Consider the following 14,385-nt stretch of genomic DNA (forward strand, 5'->3'; position numbering starts at 1 on the left):
CATACACATACACACACACACACACACACACAGCCCCCCCCCACACACACTCACACAGCCCCCCCCCCCCCCACACACACACACAGTCCCCCCCCCCACACACACAGTCCCCCCCCCCACACACACACACAGTCCCCCCCCCACACACACACAGTCCCCCCCCCCCACACACACACACACAGAGGAGAAGGCAGTAGGAAACTGCAGTGTCAGGTGAAGAAAAAGATCAATAACCGAGAAGGAGGAGAGCTGGAGAGGGTCCATCCATCTGTGTCTGCAGGGGGCGGTGGAGGGAGGTGGAGGGAGGTGGAGGGAGAGGGGCGGAGTCTCAGAGCTTGTGTCACTCAGACTCCTCAGAGTCATATTTGAAGTCCTGCATGATGTCACTCAGAACCCCCCTGTTCCTGATGATTCTGGAGGGAGGGAGGGAGGGAGGTAAAAGATAACTAAGTTTTGTTCTGGACTATTACTTATAATTCCAAACAAAGTGCTGTTTTACCATCATCACAGTTAGACCACCTGCAGATCGACTGCTCACACAACATACACACCCCCACAACCCCAACCCCCCCCCCCCAGGACTGTGTTCTTACTCCTGCCTGATGTGTTGGATCTGCTCCTCACAGCTCAGGTCCTCGGGATGATCCTGCGCCCGCTGCCTGGCCAGCTGCAGCCTGGCCGTCTGGGGAGACACCGTGCACCAAATCAAACACACCCTGCTACTGTATCAGTACTCTGGTTCCAATCCCTCAAGGTGGGGATTCCAGAGATCATAATTAGTGTATTGCTTTGGAAAGACGATGACCAAACCCTCCCAGAGACCAACAGAACTGCTTAACTTTCGGTGTTTAGTTTTTATTATTCCTGAATAGAAGCAAACACATGGGGAGGTTTTCACAGTTACCCTCCTCCCCCTCCTCCCCCTCCCCCCCCCTCCCCCTCCTCCCCCCTCCCCCTCCTCCCCCTCCTCCCTCTCCCTAGACACATGTGAAAGTCATCCATCACCCAAAGACATAAAGCAATAACATTTTAGCACCAACCAGCCTGCCTAACAGCCAGCAAACCAGTCAGACAGCTAGCCAATCACCCACCCAGCCATTCTGTCAGACAGCTAGCCAATCACCCAGTTAGCCAAGCGGCCAGTCTGTCAGCCAGCTAGTGAACCAGCCTGTCTACCAGCCAGCCACCCAGTTAGGGGGGATTTGAACCAGTTAACTCTTGAGCTGCAGTAAAATGCTCTAACCACTAAGCTTCACCCACCCCCATCCCGTAACCTAGTTCGTGTCCAGACAGTAGGACAGGGAACGTTTAGCATCATCTATCTTGATGGCATTTATAATTTTTAGTCTGACAGCTGCTTCACAGAAGCCTTTTAAACCACGAGACAAGAAACACACGGATCCTGTTTTAAGACAAATACTGACACCTTGTGGCCGAGTGGGGTGAGTACACCCCGAGTTTAAAGCCCCACACTACAGCTGCAACACCAGACTGTTCCTTGATTCTGACGACCGAAATACTGTTAAAACTCGCTTTGGAAAAGAAGCATCTGCTGAATAAATAAGATATGATGTAAAGGTAACTCAGACAGGAATCTCTCACTCACCAGCTGCAGTTTCTGTTTCTCCTTCTCCTGCAGCTTGTCTATGTGTTCCGCAAGGTCGGTCCGGGAGTGTTCACGCTGCAGTCGTTGCTTGATCTCCAGAACCTCGTTGGACATTCCGCAGAAAGCCAGCGTTATCTCGTGCACCAGCTGCCGGTAGTGATCGAAGTCATAGTGAGGCCCGGTCCTCAGATAGGCCTCGTGACCCCTGAGGATAAATACACCAACGTCATGTTTACCTCCTTTCACTGTGTGGAAAAAAACAAAACTTTCTAAAAAAAAATATTTGGAAGGTTGAAAAAATATTTGAACAAAGTTTCAAAAAAAGATTCCTAATGAATGAACCTATAGTGTTTTTTTATTTATTAATGTATTGATATCATGTGAGGTCCAGTTACCTGCGTGACACTAAAACAGGTGTAGTAATGGCTGCTTTGTACTTAGTATATATCAGAGCCCACAGTTTTTAACTTAAACTTGAGTGAAAAAGTGTAGTCAGTACTTCAAGTATTTTTAAACATATCGGTACTTCTACTTGAGTGAAGGATGTGTGTACGTTTGCCATCTCTGGTAGCGTTACATCTAGATACATATACTACTAATATACTACTAATATACTAAATATACTACTTAATAGAACGGTGAAACACTGGCAGAAGAAAACCAACAGGTAGCCACTGAGCCAGGTCCATAAATACATGAGCACACATTCACACACTGTTGTCCCTTTTGTAATGTATTGTGTTGTTACGTGATGTGCTGTTGTGTGAAATGTGGTTATGAATCTATGAAATGTTGATGCTGTATATATTGCATCTGCTGCATGATTGAGTAACTCACACTATGCAGGACATTTTATTTGCTTAACTTTTTAGAAACTGGGACTGGGGTTGCAAATTAGCCTATTGGCTAAAAACCTTTTATGAAACACAACTACAACGTTATTTATGTATGTAATAATGTGCGCTGCATTGTCCCTGACAAATAAACTAATAAATAAATAAATACTAGTAGAGCTCGTGATACTTACTCCTCGAACAGCCTGTAAGCTTCCACGCGTTCAGTCTGCAGGACATAAAAGCGCTGGACTAGCGCTTTGAAATCTGTAGGTACCTGGCAGGGAGCAACAGATACATGGTAAGCGAGACAGTTAGCTAGTCTAGCTACATCTTCAGAAATCAGAATCTTGAGGCTAAAGCTAGCTGGCTAGGATCTAGTAACTTTCCTGCTAGTACTAGCCCACCACCAAGCAAAGGAGCTACGCTAGCTAACTAGGTTGTCAGGGGGTCAAAACTAAAACCAAATAGCAACTGCGTCAAAGATATAGTTAACTAACTTAACATACCATGGTTACTTCTCGTGAATCTACGCAATTCAGACAAGTAGTTCAGCTAGTTACAACCCTGTCATGACTCCCAGGGTAAGATTGTCTTCATCATGGTTTACCCGGAACCGCTGCGTTTCACTACCAGCAAAACAGTCTACAAAATAAAAGTTTTTCTTCACGTTAAGAATGGCACTATCAACACAGATAAATGCATAAGTATTAATTGTTTGTGTAAAAGTTTGTGAATTAAGTCCTGTTGATATATGTTGTTTTTTCTTGAACTGGACCCCACCTCGGGAGCGCGTGTGGTACGTCGGCACTTTTATTCTGAAAAGCGTGATGACAGTTTCTGCCACTATTACTAACGCCATGAGAACTACACAAGCCAATCCCTGATACTGAAACGTAGAACGCCGGTTCATGAACCACCCATTTGCCCCTTATTTGCAGAAGGAGGCGTGCATTAGAGACTCATCTCACAAGCTCATTACTTTAATGTCTATAATTATAGCTAGCCGTCTTCCGCGCTAATGAGGATGTAGCCACTTTATTAAAAGGACACCGGCCACTGTCGAGGGATTCTTCGCTGTCCATCTGTCCAAGGTGCTGAATTGGTATTGGCTACGCTACCGTCGAAACTGTTTAGCTAATTAATATGATTCATCATGATGTGAAATTGAGGATATATCGCAATTTCCAATCATCTAAAGTCCCCTGGTGCAACTGTTACCAGGGAGACCCTCATTTGTTCTCGCTACATTGTTCCGGTGTGGCTGCCATGGACACAAATATCGTTCCAGACTCTGACAATTAATGGACCTCTGACACTCCCACGCGCTTAAGTCTCCCTCTGCCGCTGATTGGTTCATTCAGCAGCTCTAGCACCGGGGAAACGGAACAGCGGCAGCGGATGCCTGTCTGTCGGAGACAAGGGAGAATAGCAACCGTTAATTGGCACCTGCGGTGCACTGGCCGTTGGATAGACGAGCAATGATGATTTTTTTTTACGAATTTGGAGACAAGCGGTTATTTCCCGGGCTGTAAACTCGTCTGAATTCTCTCACTCTTTTCTTGTTGATCGATCAGCCAATTCGGATATCAGGGGTCCGCCTCTCTGCAAAAAAACCCCCAAGATGACAAACCAAACGCCTAAATCCCGTTGTAATCAAGTGTTTCTCTCGTTGTGAAGAATGACCGGCAGTGGACTGGGGTCTCGTGGTTCCGTCCGAGCCCACCGTAGTTTTGTGCCGCATTAACAACCATCACAAGCAGCACCCGGCGCGGCCGGGGCAGCGGCACGGCGCCTGTGACTCCGACACTCTCCCCCGGCTGGTGACATGACAGCACGGGCCAGAAAGAAGAGGATCAAAAGGCCCAGACCAGCAACCGGACACGTGGATTCAAACAGCAGCGCGGGCAGCGGTGGGCATTCGGTTAGACTTGAGCCACCAGAGCAGCGGGTTCGAAAGGGCAGTGGCGCGCGGGCACGGAGAGGCAACCAGTCATCGGAGCGGTTAAACGGTTCCAGTGTCATCAGTTCCTGATATATTTAGAACTTGCTGACCAGGTTACATGTATTTCTGGAGCTGCACCCTCGTGCATCAACAGGGTTGCCAGTGACAACAGCTGCTCTGAATTCCATCATAACTATCCGGAGAGGCGCTGCCATGTGAAAAACGTCCTCGCGGTTGAGTCTCGCGCTAAACCCCCGCCATGGGTTGTCTGCAGAGCATCACCTGTAAGTCGCGCATTAAACGTGAGAACATCGTAGTTTATGACATGTCCGCCTCCATTGACAATTTCCCGACCATCATCGAAGAAAACTCCCCCATAGTTCTGCGCTACAAGACGCCCTACTTCAAAGCCTCCGCGCGGGTAGTGATGCCGCCCATCCCCCGGCACGAGACATGGGTGGTGGGCTGGATCCAGGCGTGCACGCAGATGGAGTTTTACAACACCTACGGCGATATTGGAATGTGAGTTTGAATCAATCAGAGGGCGGCAGCTCCGCGTCAGTCCCCGTTAGACCTCTGTCCTGTCACATGACTCAGAGCTCAGAAGTTATAAGTGTTGAGTCGAAACAGCAGGCTGTGGTGTGTGTGTGTGTGTGTGTGTGTGTGTGTGTGTGTGTGTGTGTGTGTGTGTGTGAAAAAGAGAAGTGATACTGTCTTGGTTTCCTGTGAGGAAAACCTCAACTGCAATGCAACAGTTGACTTGAGGTGTGTGTGTAGGCTTGTCTGGTACGTGTGTGTGTGATATTAATGGGTGTGTGTGTCTGGTATGAGTGTGTGTGTGAGTGTGTGCGTCCCAGCAGGTTGGCCTCAGTTAGACTCCCACCTCTCCAGCCTGTTCTCTGGCCTCATTGATAAACAGACCGGCCTCGAGGCTCCTGAATTAGAGGCTGGCCTCGAGGCTGCTGAATTAGAGGCTGCTCATGGAGCACTAGAAGTGAGGCTGTGCAGTCAGATGTGTGAGCAGGATGACTGACAGGAAGGCTGAGGATCAGTTCAGGAAGTCGTCTGCATGCTTGATGACAGCAGCTATGCATAAATGAGTGTGTATGACTCTACGCTGCCCCCTGCAGGTCGAGCTGGGAGCTGCCAGAGCTGCGGGGAGGTCTGGTGCAGGCCATCAGCGACTCTGACGGGGTGAGCTACCCCTGGTACGGCAACACCACGGAGACGGTCACCCTGGCCGGGCCCACCACCAAGCCCTCCCACCTCTCTGTCAGCATGAACGACAACTTCTACCCCAGCGTCACCTGGGCAGTGCCGGTCAGCGACAGCAACCTGCCCATGCTCACCTCCATCAGCAGAGACCAGAGCTTCAGCACCTGGCTGGTCGCTCTCAACACCTCCTCCAGGTGAGGAGCCCTGGGGCACTGCTTCGATAAGGGCTTGTGCAACACACAGTTGGCTGGGGGAGGTATAGCTCAGTGGAAGAGCATTTCACTGCAGGGTCAAATCACTGTTTGTCACGTTGAATAGAACTATCTGAACAACAACACACTACATTTACATTTAGTCATTTAGCAGACGCTCTTATCCAGAGCGACTTACAGTAAATACAGGGACATTCCCCCGAGGCAAGTAGGGTGAAGTGCCTTGCCCAAGGACACAACGTCATTTTTGCACAGCCGGGGAATCGAACTGGCAACCTTCAGATTACTAGCCCGCTTCCCTAACCGCTCAGCCACCTGACTCCCACACTACATTTATGATTCCGCTTGTATTACCTGCTTGTAATGCCAGACCCCCAGGTGCGAGGCTGCTCTGACTGTGTCGTGTGTCTGCAGGGAGAAGATCCTGCTGCAGACAGTGCGCTGGAGGATGAAGGTGGACATCCAGGTGGACCCCGGCCGGCCCCTGGGCTCGAGGGCTCAGCTGGCAGGGTGCTCGCTGCAGGAGCAGCCTCTGGTGCTGACCCGCATGGAGCACATCCCCCCCAACGCCCTGGGGAGACCCAATGCCAACGATGCCCAGGTGCTCATGTGGAGGCCCCGCAGGGGGCAGCCCCTGGTGGTGATACCCCCCAAGTAGGGGGGGGGGAGGAGGTGGGAGTGGGGGGGGGGTGGAGGGGGGGTAGGAGGAGACTACTACTCCATTCCCAAAGAACCATATTCTAACAGGCCACACCCCTGGACATGTACAGCCCACGCCCACTGATACCTGGACTACAAAATACCATACCCTCGGAGGACAGGTGTTTCACTCTAATCCAATCACAGACTCAGGGTCACAGCATGTGACTGAGTGCGTAACCCTCTGCTCAGAGAAGAGGCTCGTGGGTTAAACATGTTCTTCATCAGACTGTGGATATGTTTCAACATAAACAGCTTTCATGTTCACAATGTGCTACGTTCAGGATGTATATATGAAGTCATTGTGTGACTTTGCTGCCATCAGCCAATCAAATTCAGCCATAGAGAGGATCTGACAGGCAGGGCCAATGACAGGGCTGGGATGTGGGGAAAAAATCAAAAGCTGATTGGTGGAGGCGGGACTGTGAATGTAACCATGGTAACTCACACTGCTCATTAGTGAGGTGCACACCGTACCAGCCTTTTACGCGCACGCACACCCCCCCCCCCCCTGCCCACACACACACACACACACACACGCATATACAGCATATACATATAAAAGTGCAAGGCTCACACATGGGGAGGAAGGGGGGGGGGGCAGACCACTGACCTGCAGGATGACACCCAGACAGGCTGCATGCACATCCTGATTTAACTCAATAAAACCATGAACAGGAAACACTTGGTGTCTGGACGTGTATCATTGACCTCACAAGGAAACACACACACAGCAGCTGAAAACAATCATATCCTTTATGGAGCTGACCTGCTCATCTTAGAGCAGCAATCTCAGTAACAACTTCATCATGTTGTTGCGCCCCCTGGTGGCCAGGTGAGGCACCACTGGTGGACAGTGCCTGGGTGTGTGTGTGTGTGTGTGTGTCCTTGTCCACCCATCAGTGAATGTTTGTTCTAATAATGATTAGCATGACAGAGCGCTAATGTGGCTAGCAGGTCATCTCTCCTGAAGCCTTCTGCCTCCTTCACTCCCTCCCTCCTTCCTCTCCTGCAGGAACATCCAACCACTGCACATGTTCACAGCGCCACATAGTCAATTGTCGTGGAGACCGCCCGTCTCGATGGTCGCTTCATGGTTACGGTCGCCAGCGCAGGCGCTCGGCTGTGTCAGAGGTACATCGCCACGGTGACAGGGTCCTTCATCTGTACTAGTCCCTCCTCCTCCTCTCCTCTCCTCTGTGTGGATCTCCTCTCCTCCTCCTCCTTCTCTCCTCCTGGTGGATCTAGGCCCTGCTGGGGTTTGGTGCTGGCTTGCCCTCGTACCCGTACAGGAAGGTGGCCACTATGACCAGCAGGGCTCCTAGGAAGAACACACTGGACAACAAAACACATTTACATTTAATCATTTATCAGATGCTCTTATCCAGAGCGACATAAAGTAAGTACAGGGACATTCCCCCCGAGGAAAGTAGGGTGAAGTGCCTTGCCCAGGGACACAACGTAATGTTGCACGGCCTGGAATCGAACCAGCAACCTTCTGATTGGTAGCCTGATTCCCTAACCGCTCAGCCATCTGACCGCCCTTAACATAGCAACTCGGTGTGTGTGTTCATGTCTCCTACCTGGTGTGTGTGTGTGTGTGTGTTCATGTCTCCTACCTGGTGTGTGTGTGTGTTCATGTCTCCTACCTGGTGTGTTTGTGTGTGTTCATGTCTCCTACCTGGTGTGTGTGTTCATGTCTCCTACCGGGTGTGTGTGTGTGTTCATGTCTCCTACCTGGTGTGTGTGTGTGTGTGTTCATGTCTCCTACCTGGTGTGTGTGTGTGTGTGTGTTCATGTCTCCTACCTGGTGTGTGTGTGTGTTCATGTCTCCTACCTGGTGTGTGTGTGTGTTCATGTCTCCTACCTGGTGTGTGTGTGTGTTCATGTCTCCTACCTGGTGTGTGTGTGTGTTCATGTCTCCTACCTGGTGTGTGTGTGTGTTCATGTCTCCTACCTGGTGTGTGTGTGTGTTCATGTCTCCTACCTGGTGTGTTTGTGTGTGTTCATGTCTCCTACCTGGTGTGTTTGTGTGTGTTCATGTCTCCTACCTGGTGTGTGTGTGTTCATGTCTCCTACCTGGTGTGTGTGTGTGTTCATGTCTCCTACCTGGTGTGTGTGTTCATGTCTCCTACCTGGTGTGTTTGTGTGTGTTCATGTCTCCTACCTGGTGTGTGTGTGTTCATGTCTCCTACCTGGTGTGTGTGTGTTCATGTCTCCTACCTGGTGTGTGTGTGTGTTCATGTCTCCTACCTGGTGTGTGTGTGTTCATGTCTCCTACCTGGTGTGTGTGTGTGTTCATGTCTCCTACCTGGTGTGTGTGTGTTCATGTCTCCTACCTGGTCGGGTCAAAGTCCTGGAGCCAGAAGTAGGATATGAGCGTGGACAGGATGATTGACAGGGACGTGGCAAATCCCTTCAGGATATTGTCTGCATATTTGATGACAGCAGCGATGACCAACCCGCCCAGCGCCTGCAGGAGCCAATCACAGACAGGAAGGGGCGGGATTTTACTGAGCTCAGAGATTGTGGCTGTACTTCAACGTGTATGTGAGAGAGTATGTCTTTGTGTGTTTAGTGGTTCCAGGAGGAGTCTACCTGCAAAGCCACCACCACCCAGGTGATTGAGCTGTAGCCCTGGAACATTCCAGACTCCATCACCCTCTCTCCATCATATCCCAGCATTCCCACCAGCCCAAATACCAGGCCGAATAACCCTGCGCGCACACACACACACACATCAATAACACACGCACACACATCTCCAATTCCAGATGGGATTCTGCTGTGTGGAAGCAGCAGGTGGAAGCCACACAGGAAGTTACCCTGCTTGCGACAGGAAGTGAGTCTTAAGAGTGAACACGAGCTTCACACATTCTGCAGTAAAAATAAACTTGAGAGAAAGGTTTATTTATATATCTAATATTAATCCCTTCAGAGACTGAACTCAGACAAGCACACGACTGGGTGCCATGGCAACATCACATCTCACGGTGACGTGGGTCTGATTACATCAACGTTTATATGTGACAATAATAATAATAATAATAATAATGTGTTCATTTAGCAGATGCTTTATCCAAAGCAACGTGCAGTTTAAAGGGTTTTTGATCCTGCAACTTCTGCAGTTAAATTTTCTAACCACTGAGCAACTAGGGGTGGGAATCTTTTGGTCCTTCGAATCGATTCTTGGTCAGAAATCAATAGAAAATTGATTCATGATTTTTTGCAATTGTTAATAAAAAAAAAAGATATATATTAATATGTAAATATAGAAAAAATTATAACATAAAAAAAAAAAAAAAAAAAAATAACAATTCACATTGAAAGTCAATGTGAATCGCTTTTTTCCCCACACCCCTATGAGCTACACACACCACCACTGCTCTACGGTATATAGATATATATATTAGATACCTAGCTGTATGTTGCGGACCCAGACGCTCTGCTTGCTCTCCTTCAGGATCTTCTCAAAGTAAACACCAGCGAAGCCACTAGAACAGCAGGCTACCAGCACCGCCGCCACGCCGACCAGGGGAGACCCTGACGACGGGGCGTCCTCTGCTGCCCCTGGAGTCTCGGAGGGCCACTGCACACACGCACAGAGAGGGGCATATTATCTGACTGAACAGGCTCACTGAAGGTCAGAGGGTTATGATGGCTTGGAGAGACACAGGAGCACAGAGGAGCACATGGTGTCCTCACCTGGACTAGAGCCACCCCAGCCATGAGGATGAGCAGGGAGAGCCACTGGTACACGCCCAGCCTGCGTCCCAACATCGACACGGAGAACAAGGCCGTGGTCAGGATCTTCAGCTGGTACGTCACCTGGGGGGTCGGGGGGCGGGGTTAAAAACATGCAGCCTCCCTCCATCCTCTCTCCCAGCCAGCCTCCATCCTCTCTCCCAGCCAGCCTCCATCCTCTCTCCCAGCCAGCCTCCATCCTCTCTCCCAGCCTCCCTCCATCCTCTCTCCCAGCCTCCCTCCATCCTCTCTCCCAGCCAGCCTCCATCCTCTCTCCCAGCCTCCCTCCATCCTCTCTCCCAGCCAGCCTCCATCCTCTCTCCCAGCCTCCGTCCTCTCTCGCAGCCTTCAATCAGTAACCCATTTTTTTTTACCAAGAAAGATGGGAAGCCAATCTGTGAGTGGTATTAACCTGTTGGTTTCATTTCCATATAAGCTATCTAGCTACCCAGTTAGATAGGGGCCCAAAATTCCTGGCGGCGCCCCTGGATGGAGGTAGAACCTACCGAGCCTGAGCTGGAAACTCAAAGTCAGAAACATATACATTATGTAAACACTGGTTAGACCAGTTCCCCTGGTTAACAATAACATAATGCTGCAACTATTGTAAAGAATGTGGCCAGAGAATGGCAGGGAACAGTGTATTTGTAAGCGGATCAACATTTCGAATCGAAACGCTGCCTTCAGGTCTATCTGGTTCTCAGAACAATCAGCCAGCCTCCCTACTCTCTCCCAGCCAGCCTCTCTCCCAGCCAGCCTCTCTCCCAGCCAGCCTCTCTCCCAGCCAGCCTCCCTCCTCTCTCCCAGCCAGCCTCTTTCCCAGCTAGCCTCCCTCCTCTCTCCCAGCCAGCCTCTTTCCCAGCCAGCCTCCCTCCTCTTTCCCAGCCTCCCTCCTCTCTCCCAGCAAGCCTCCCTCCTCTCTCCCAGCCAGCCTCTTTCCCAGCTAGCCTCCCTCCTCTCTCCCAGCCAGCCTCTTTCCCAGCTAGCCTCCCTCCTCTCTCCCAGCCTCCCTCCTCTCTCCCAGCCTCCCTCCTCTCTCAGCCAGCCTCCCTCCTCTCTCTCTCTGGCAATAAAGGTTAAATATCCCAATTGACCAAAAAGTAAACATCCATATTGACCGACCATCCCCCTGTATCTGCATGAAATGGTTTGATCCTGCCTTAGCGCACTTATCGGTGACGTTGTTTAGTTGCAGTCAGTAGATGTGCTAGTCGCTAGAATGTCGGGCCGTAAACACAAATCAGGGTTTCGGAAAAGAACAGAAAAAATAAAGAGAGGATAGACAAAAGAGAGGGTTTCAGTCAGTAACCCAGTTTTTTTTTACCAAGAAAGGTGGGTAGCCAATCTGTGAGTGGTATTAACCTGTTGGTTTCATGTCCATATAAGCTATCTAGCTACCCAGTTAGATAGGGGCCCAAAATTCCTGGCGGCGCCCCTGGATGGAGGTAGAACCTACCGAGCCTGAGCTGGAAACTGAAAGTCAGAAACATATACAATATGTAACCACTGGTTAGACCAGTTCCCCTGGTTAAAAAGAACATAATGCTGCAACTATTGTAAAGAATGTGGCCAGAGAATGGCAGGGAACAGTGTATTTGTAAGCGGATCAACATTTCGAATCGAAACGCTGCCTTCAGGTCTATCTGGTTCTCAGAACAATCAGCCAGCCTCCCTCCTCTCTCCCAGCCAGCCTCTCTCCCAGCCAGCCTCTCTCCCAGCCAGCCTCTCTCCCAGCCAGCCTCTCTCCCAGCCAGCCTCTCTCCCAGCCAGCCTCTCTCCCAGCCAGCCTCCCTCCTCTCTCCCAGCCAGCCTCCCTCCTCTCTCCCAGCCAGCCTCCCTCCTCTCTCCCAGCCAGCCTCCCTCCTCTCTCCCAGCCAGCCTCTCTCCCAGCCAGCCTCTCTCCCAGCCAGCCTCTCTCCCAGCCAGCCTCTCTCCCAGCTAGCCTCCCTCCTCTCTCCCAGCCAGCCTCTTTCCCAGCCAGCCTCCCTCCTCTCTCCCAGCCAGCCACCCTCCTCTCTCCCAGCCAGCCTCTCTCCCAGCCAGCCTCCCTCCTCTCTTCCAGCCAGCCTCTCTCCCAGCCAGCCTCCCTCCTCTCTCCCAGCCAGCCTCTCTCCCAGCCAGCCTCTCTCCCAGCCAGCCTCTCTCCCAGCCAGCCTCTCTCCCAGCCAGCCTCTCTCCCAGCCAGCCTCTCTCCCAGCCAGCCTCTCTCCCAGCCAGCCTCTCTCCCAGCCAGCCTCTCTCCCAGCCAGCCTCTCTCCCAGCTAGCCTCCCTCCTCTCTCCCAGCCAGCCTCTTTCCCAGCCAGCCTCCCTCCTCTCTCCCAGCCAGCCTCCCTCCTCTCTCCCAGCCAGCCTCTCTCCCAGCCAGCCTCCCTCCTCTCTTCCAGCCAGCCTCTCTCCCAGCCAGCCTCCCTCCTCTCTCCCAGCCAGCCTCTCTCCCAGCCAGCCTCTCTCCCAGCCAGCCTCTCTCCCAGCCAGCCTCTCTCCCAGCCAGCCTCTCTCCCAGCTAGCCTCTCTCCCAGCTAGCCTCCCTCCTCTCTCCCAGCCAGCCTCTTTCCCAGCCAGCCTCCCTCCTCTCTCCCAGCCAGCCTCCCTCCTCTCTCCCAGCCAGCCTCTCTCCCAGCCAGCCTCCCTCCTCTCTCCCAGCCAGCCTCTCTCCCAGCCAGCCTCCCTCCTCTCTCCCAGCCAGCCTCTCTCCCAGCCAGCCTCCCTCCTCTCTCCCAGCCAGCCTCTCTCCCAGCCAGCCTCCCTCCTCTCTCCCAGCCAGCCTCTCTCCCAGCCAGCCTCCCTCCTCTCTCCCAGCCAGCCTCTCTCCCAGCCAGCCTCCCTCCTCTCTCCCAGCCAGCCTCCCTCCCCGCCAGCCTCCCTCCTCTCTCCCAGCCTCCCTCCCCTCCTCCCTACCTGGTATGTGGCTGCATCCAGGTTGGACAGTGCTATGTACAGCAGGTTGTTCTGCAGCGTGTAGATCCCAGAGGGGATGGCCAGCTTAAGCGTCTCCATGGGCTTGTGCACGATCTCCTGGCGCAGCAAGCTGTTCAGAGACCTCAGGCTGTAGCCTGGACGACCACACACAGTGATGTTCATAATCACATTGTACAATATTTTACACATACTTAACTACAGCACACAGAGGAGACAGCTCGTGTGACAGGTGTAGTCTGGGCAACACTCACTGTGCTCCTTGAAGACGATAAGCAGACACGCGACGATCTTCATGACTTCAGCCGCCACCACGGCGGAGGAGGCGAGGTAGCGGGGACCGTCTCCTAGCTGCGTCCGCGAGCAGCGCATGGTAAGGACCAGCGACGTGGTCTGGAACACCAGCACGCCCAGGGAGAGATACTTCAACCTGGACGAAGCCATGACGAAGGGGGGGTCTGACTGTGTAGGTGAAGAGGAGTTATTCTGCATGGTAAAGTAAGGTTAAACTGAGTTTTCATGCATCTGGTGAAATAGAGTAGCCGATGATATGTGACAGACTGACGGGAAGGAGGCTTGAGGAATGAGGAAATGTACGCATTGTGTCATTCGAAATGCAAACGTTCATATCTGTCTTGGGCAAGGCACTTCACCCAATTGCATCGGGGGAATGTCCCTGTACTTACTGTAAATCGTTCTGGATAAGAGTGTCTGCTAAATGACTAAATGTAAATGTACACAAACCCTATCTGCCGCGCTAGCACAAGTTAGCAAAGATAATATAAGTGCAATGGTTACTGTGCGAAGAAGTTTGGCAAACACAATACATTATTACCTTTATCTGGTGGCTCCGGGAATACCAGCAACGCAGAATATGACAAATAACTCCAAGCGTGCTTGACAAGTAAAACCCGTTTGCCAGCAGATTAATCTGAATCTGTAACGAGTTTTGGTCGCTAGCGTCGCCAGCTAGCAGGCTGGGAGGCTACACAACTCACGTTCTTGCGTCCATTGACCTTTGCTATGGACGTACCATTGTGTTTCTCACTCAAACATTAGTCTATCAGGTCTCGCATAATAACACAACTGTTGACCTACTTGTTGTTTGGAGTACAAAAAAGTTTAAATCCATAGTTCAATAATAACTTACATGCCAAAGGACTTCCGTGTATCGGAACTCTTTTCCTTTGGTGGGTGAATGAATAAACTCACCC

General features: G+C 51.4%; 3 protein-coding genes across 6 annotated transcripts; 1 reads left to right on the plus strand and 2 right to left on the minus strand.

The window, feature by feature from the left end:
- Positions 1-161: 161 nt before the first annotated feature.
- Positions 162-4,058, minus strand: rex1bd (required for excision 1-B domain containing). 3 transcript variants are annotated; one of them, XM_067230376.1, is made up of 6 exons: positions 3,995-4,058; positions 2,949-3,084; positions 2,634-2,716; positions 1,607-1,811; positions 594-682; positions 162-413 (listed from the first exon to the last, which is right to left on the minus strand). In XM_067230376.1, exons 2-6 carry the CDS (start codon positions 2,949-2,951, stop codon positions 341-343), a joined length of 453 nt encoding a protein of 150 aa, XP_067086477.1. In that variant the 5' UTR covers positions 2,952-3,084; positions 3,995-4,058; the 3' UTR covers positions 162-340. The 3 variants fall into 3 exon arrangements, with proteins under 3 accessions (XP_067086477.1, XP_067086475.1, XP_067086476.1); XM_067230374.1 differs by having other exon boundaries at positions 2,949-3,848; positions 3,995-4,042; XM_067230375.1 differs by lacking the exon at positions 3,995-4,058 and adding an exon at positions 3,223-3,784.
- A 448-nt stretch (positions 4,059-4,506) lies between these two features.
- On the plus strand, positions 4,507-7,183 carry LOC136936744 (protein FAM78B-like). Its single transcript, XM_067230373.1, has 3 exons — positions 4,507-4,906; positions 5,515-5,793; positions 6,226-7,183. The coding sequence occupies exons 1-3, from the start codon at positions 4,644-4,646 to the stop codon at positions 6,467-6,469; spliced, it is 786 nt and encodes a 261-aa protein (XP_067086474.1). The 5' UTR covers positions 4,507-4,643; the 3' UTR covers positions 6,470-7,183.
- Positions 7,184-7,248: 65 nt separating this feature from the next.
- On the minus strand, positions 7,249-14,353 carry slc35a3a (solute carrier family 35 member A3a). 2 transcript variants are annotated; one of them, XM_067230372.1, is made up of 8 exons: positions 14,007-14,353; positions 13,426-13,633; positions 13,154-13,308; positions 10,216-10,338; positions 9,928-10,099; positions 9,109-9,227; positions 8,850-8,983; positions 7,249-7,845 (listed from the first exon to the last, which is right to left on the minus strand). In XM_067230372.1, the coding sequence occupies exons 2-8, from the start codon at positions 13,613-13,615 to the stop codon at positions 7,755-7,757; spliced, it is 984 nt and encodes a 327-aa protein (XP_067086473.1). In that variant the 5' UTR covers positions 13,616-13,633; positions 14,007-14,353; the 3' UTR covers positions 7,249-7,754. The 2 variants fall into 2 exon arrangements, with proteins under 2 accessions (XP_067086473.1, XP_067086472.1); XM_067230371.1 differs by having other exon boundaries at positions 13,426-13,657.
- Between the last annotated feature and the right edge of the window lie 32 nt (positions 14,354-14,385).

This window comes from Osmerus mordax, chromosome 27 (assembly GCF_038355195.1).
Source record: "Osmerus mordax isolate fOsmMor3 chromosome 27, fOsmMor3.pri, whole genome shotgun sequence".
Lineage (NCBI taxonomy): Eukaryota > Metazoa > Chordata > Actinopteri > Osmeriformes > Osmeridae > Osmerus > Osmerus mordax.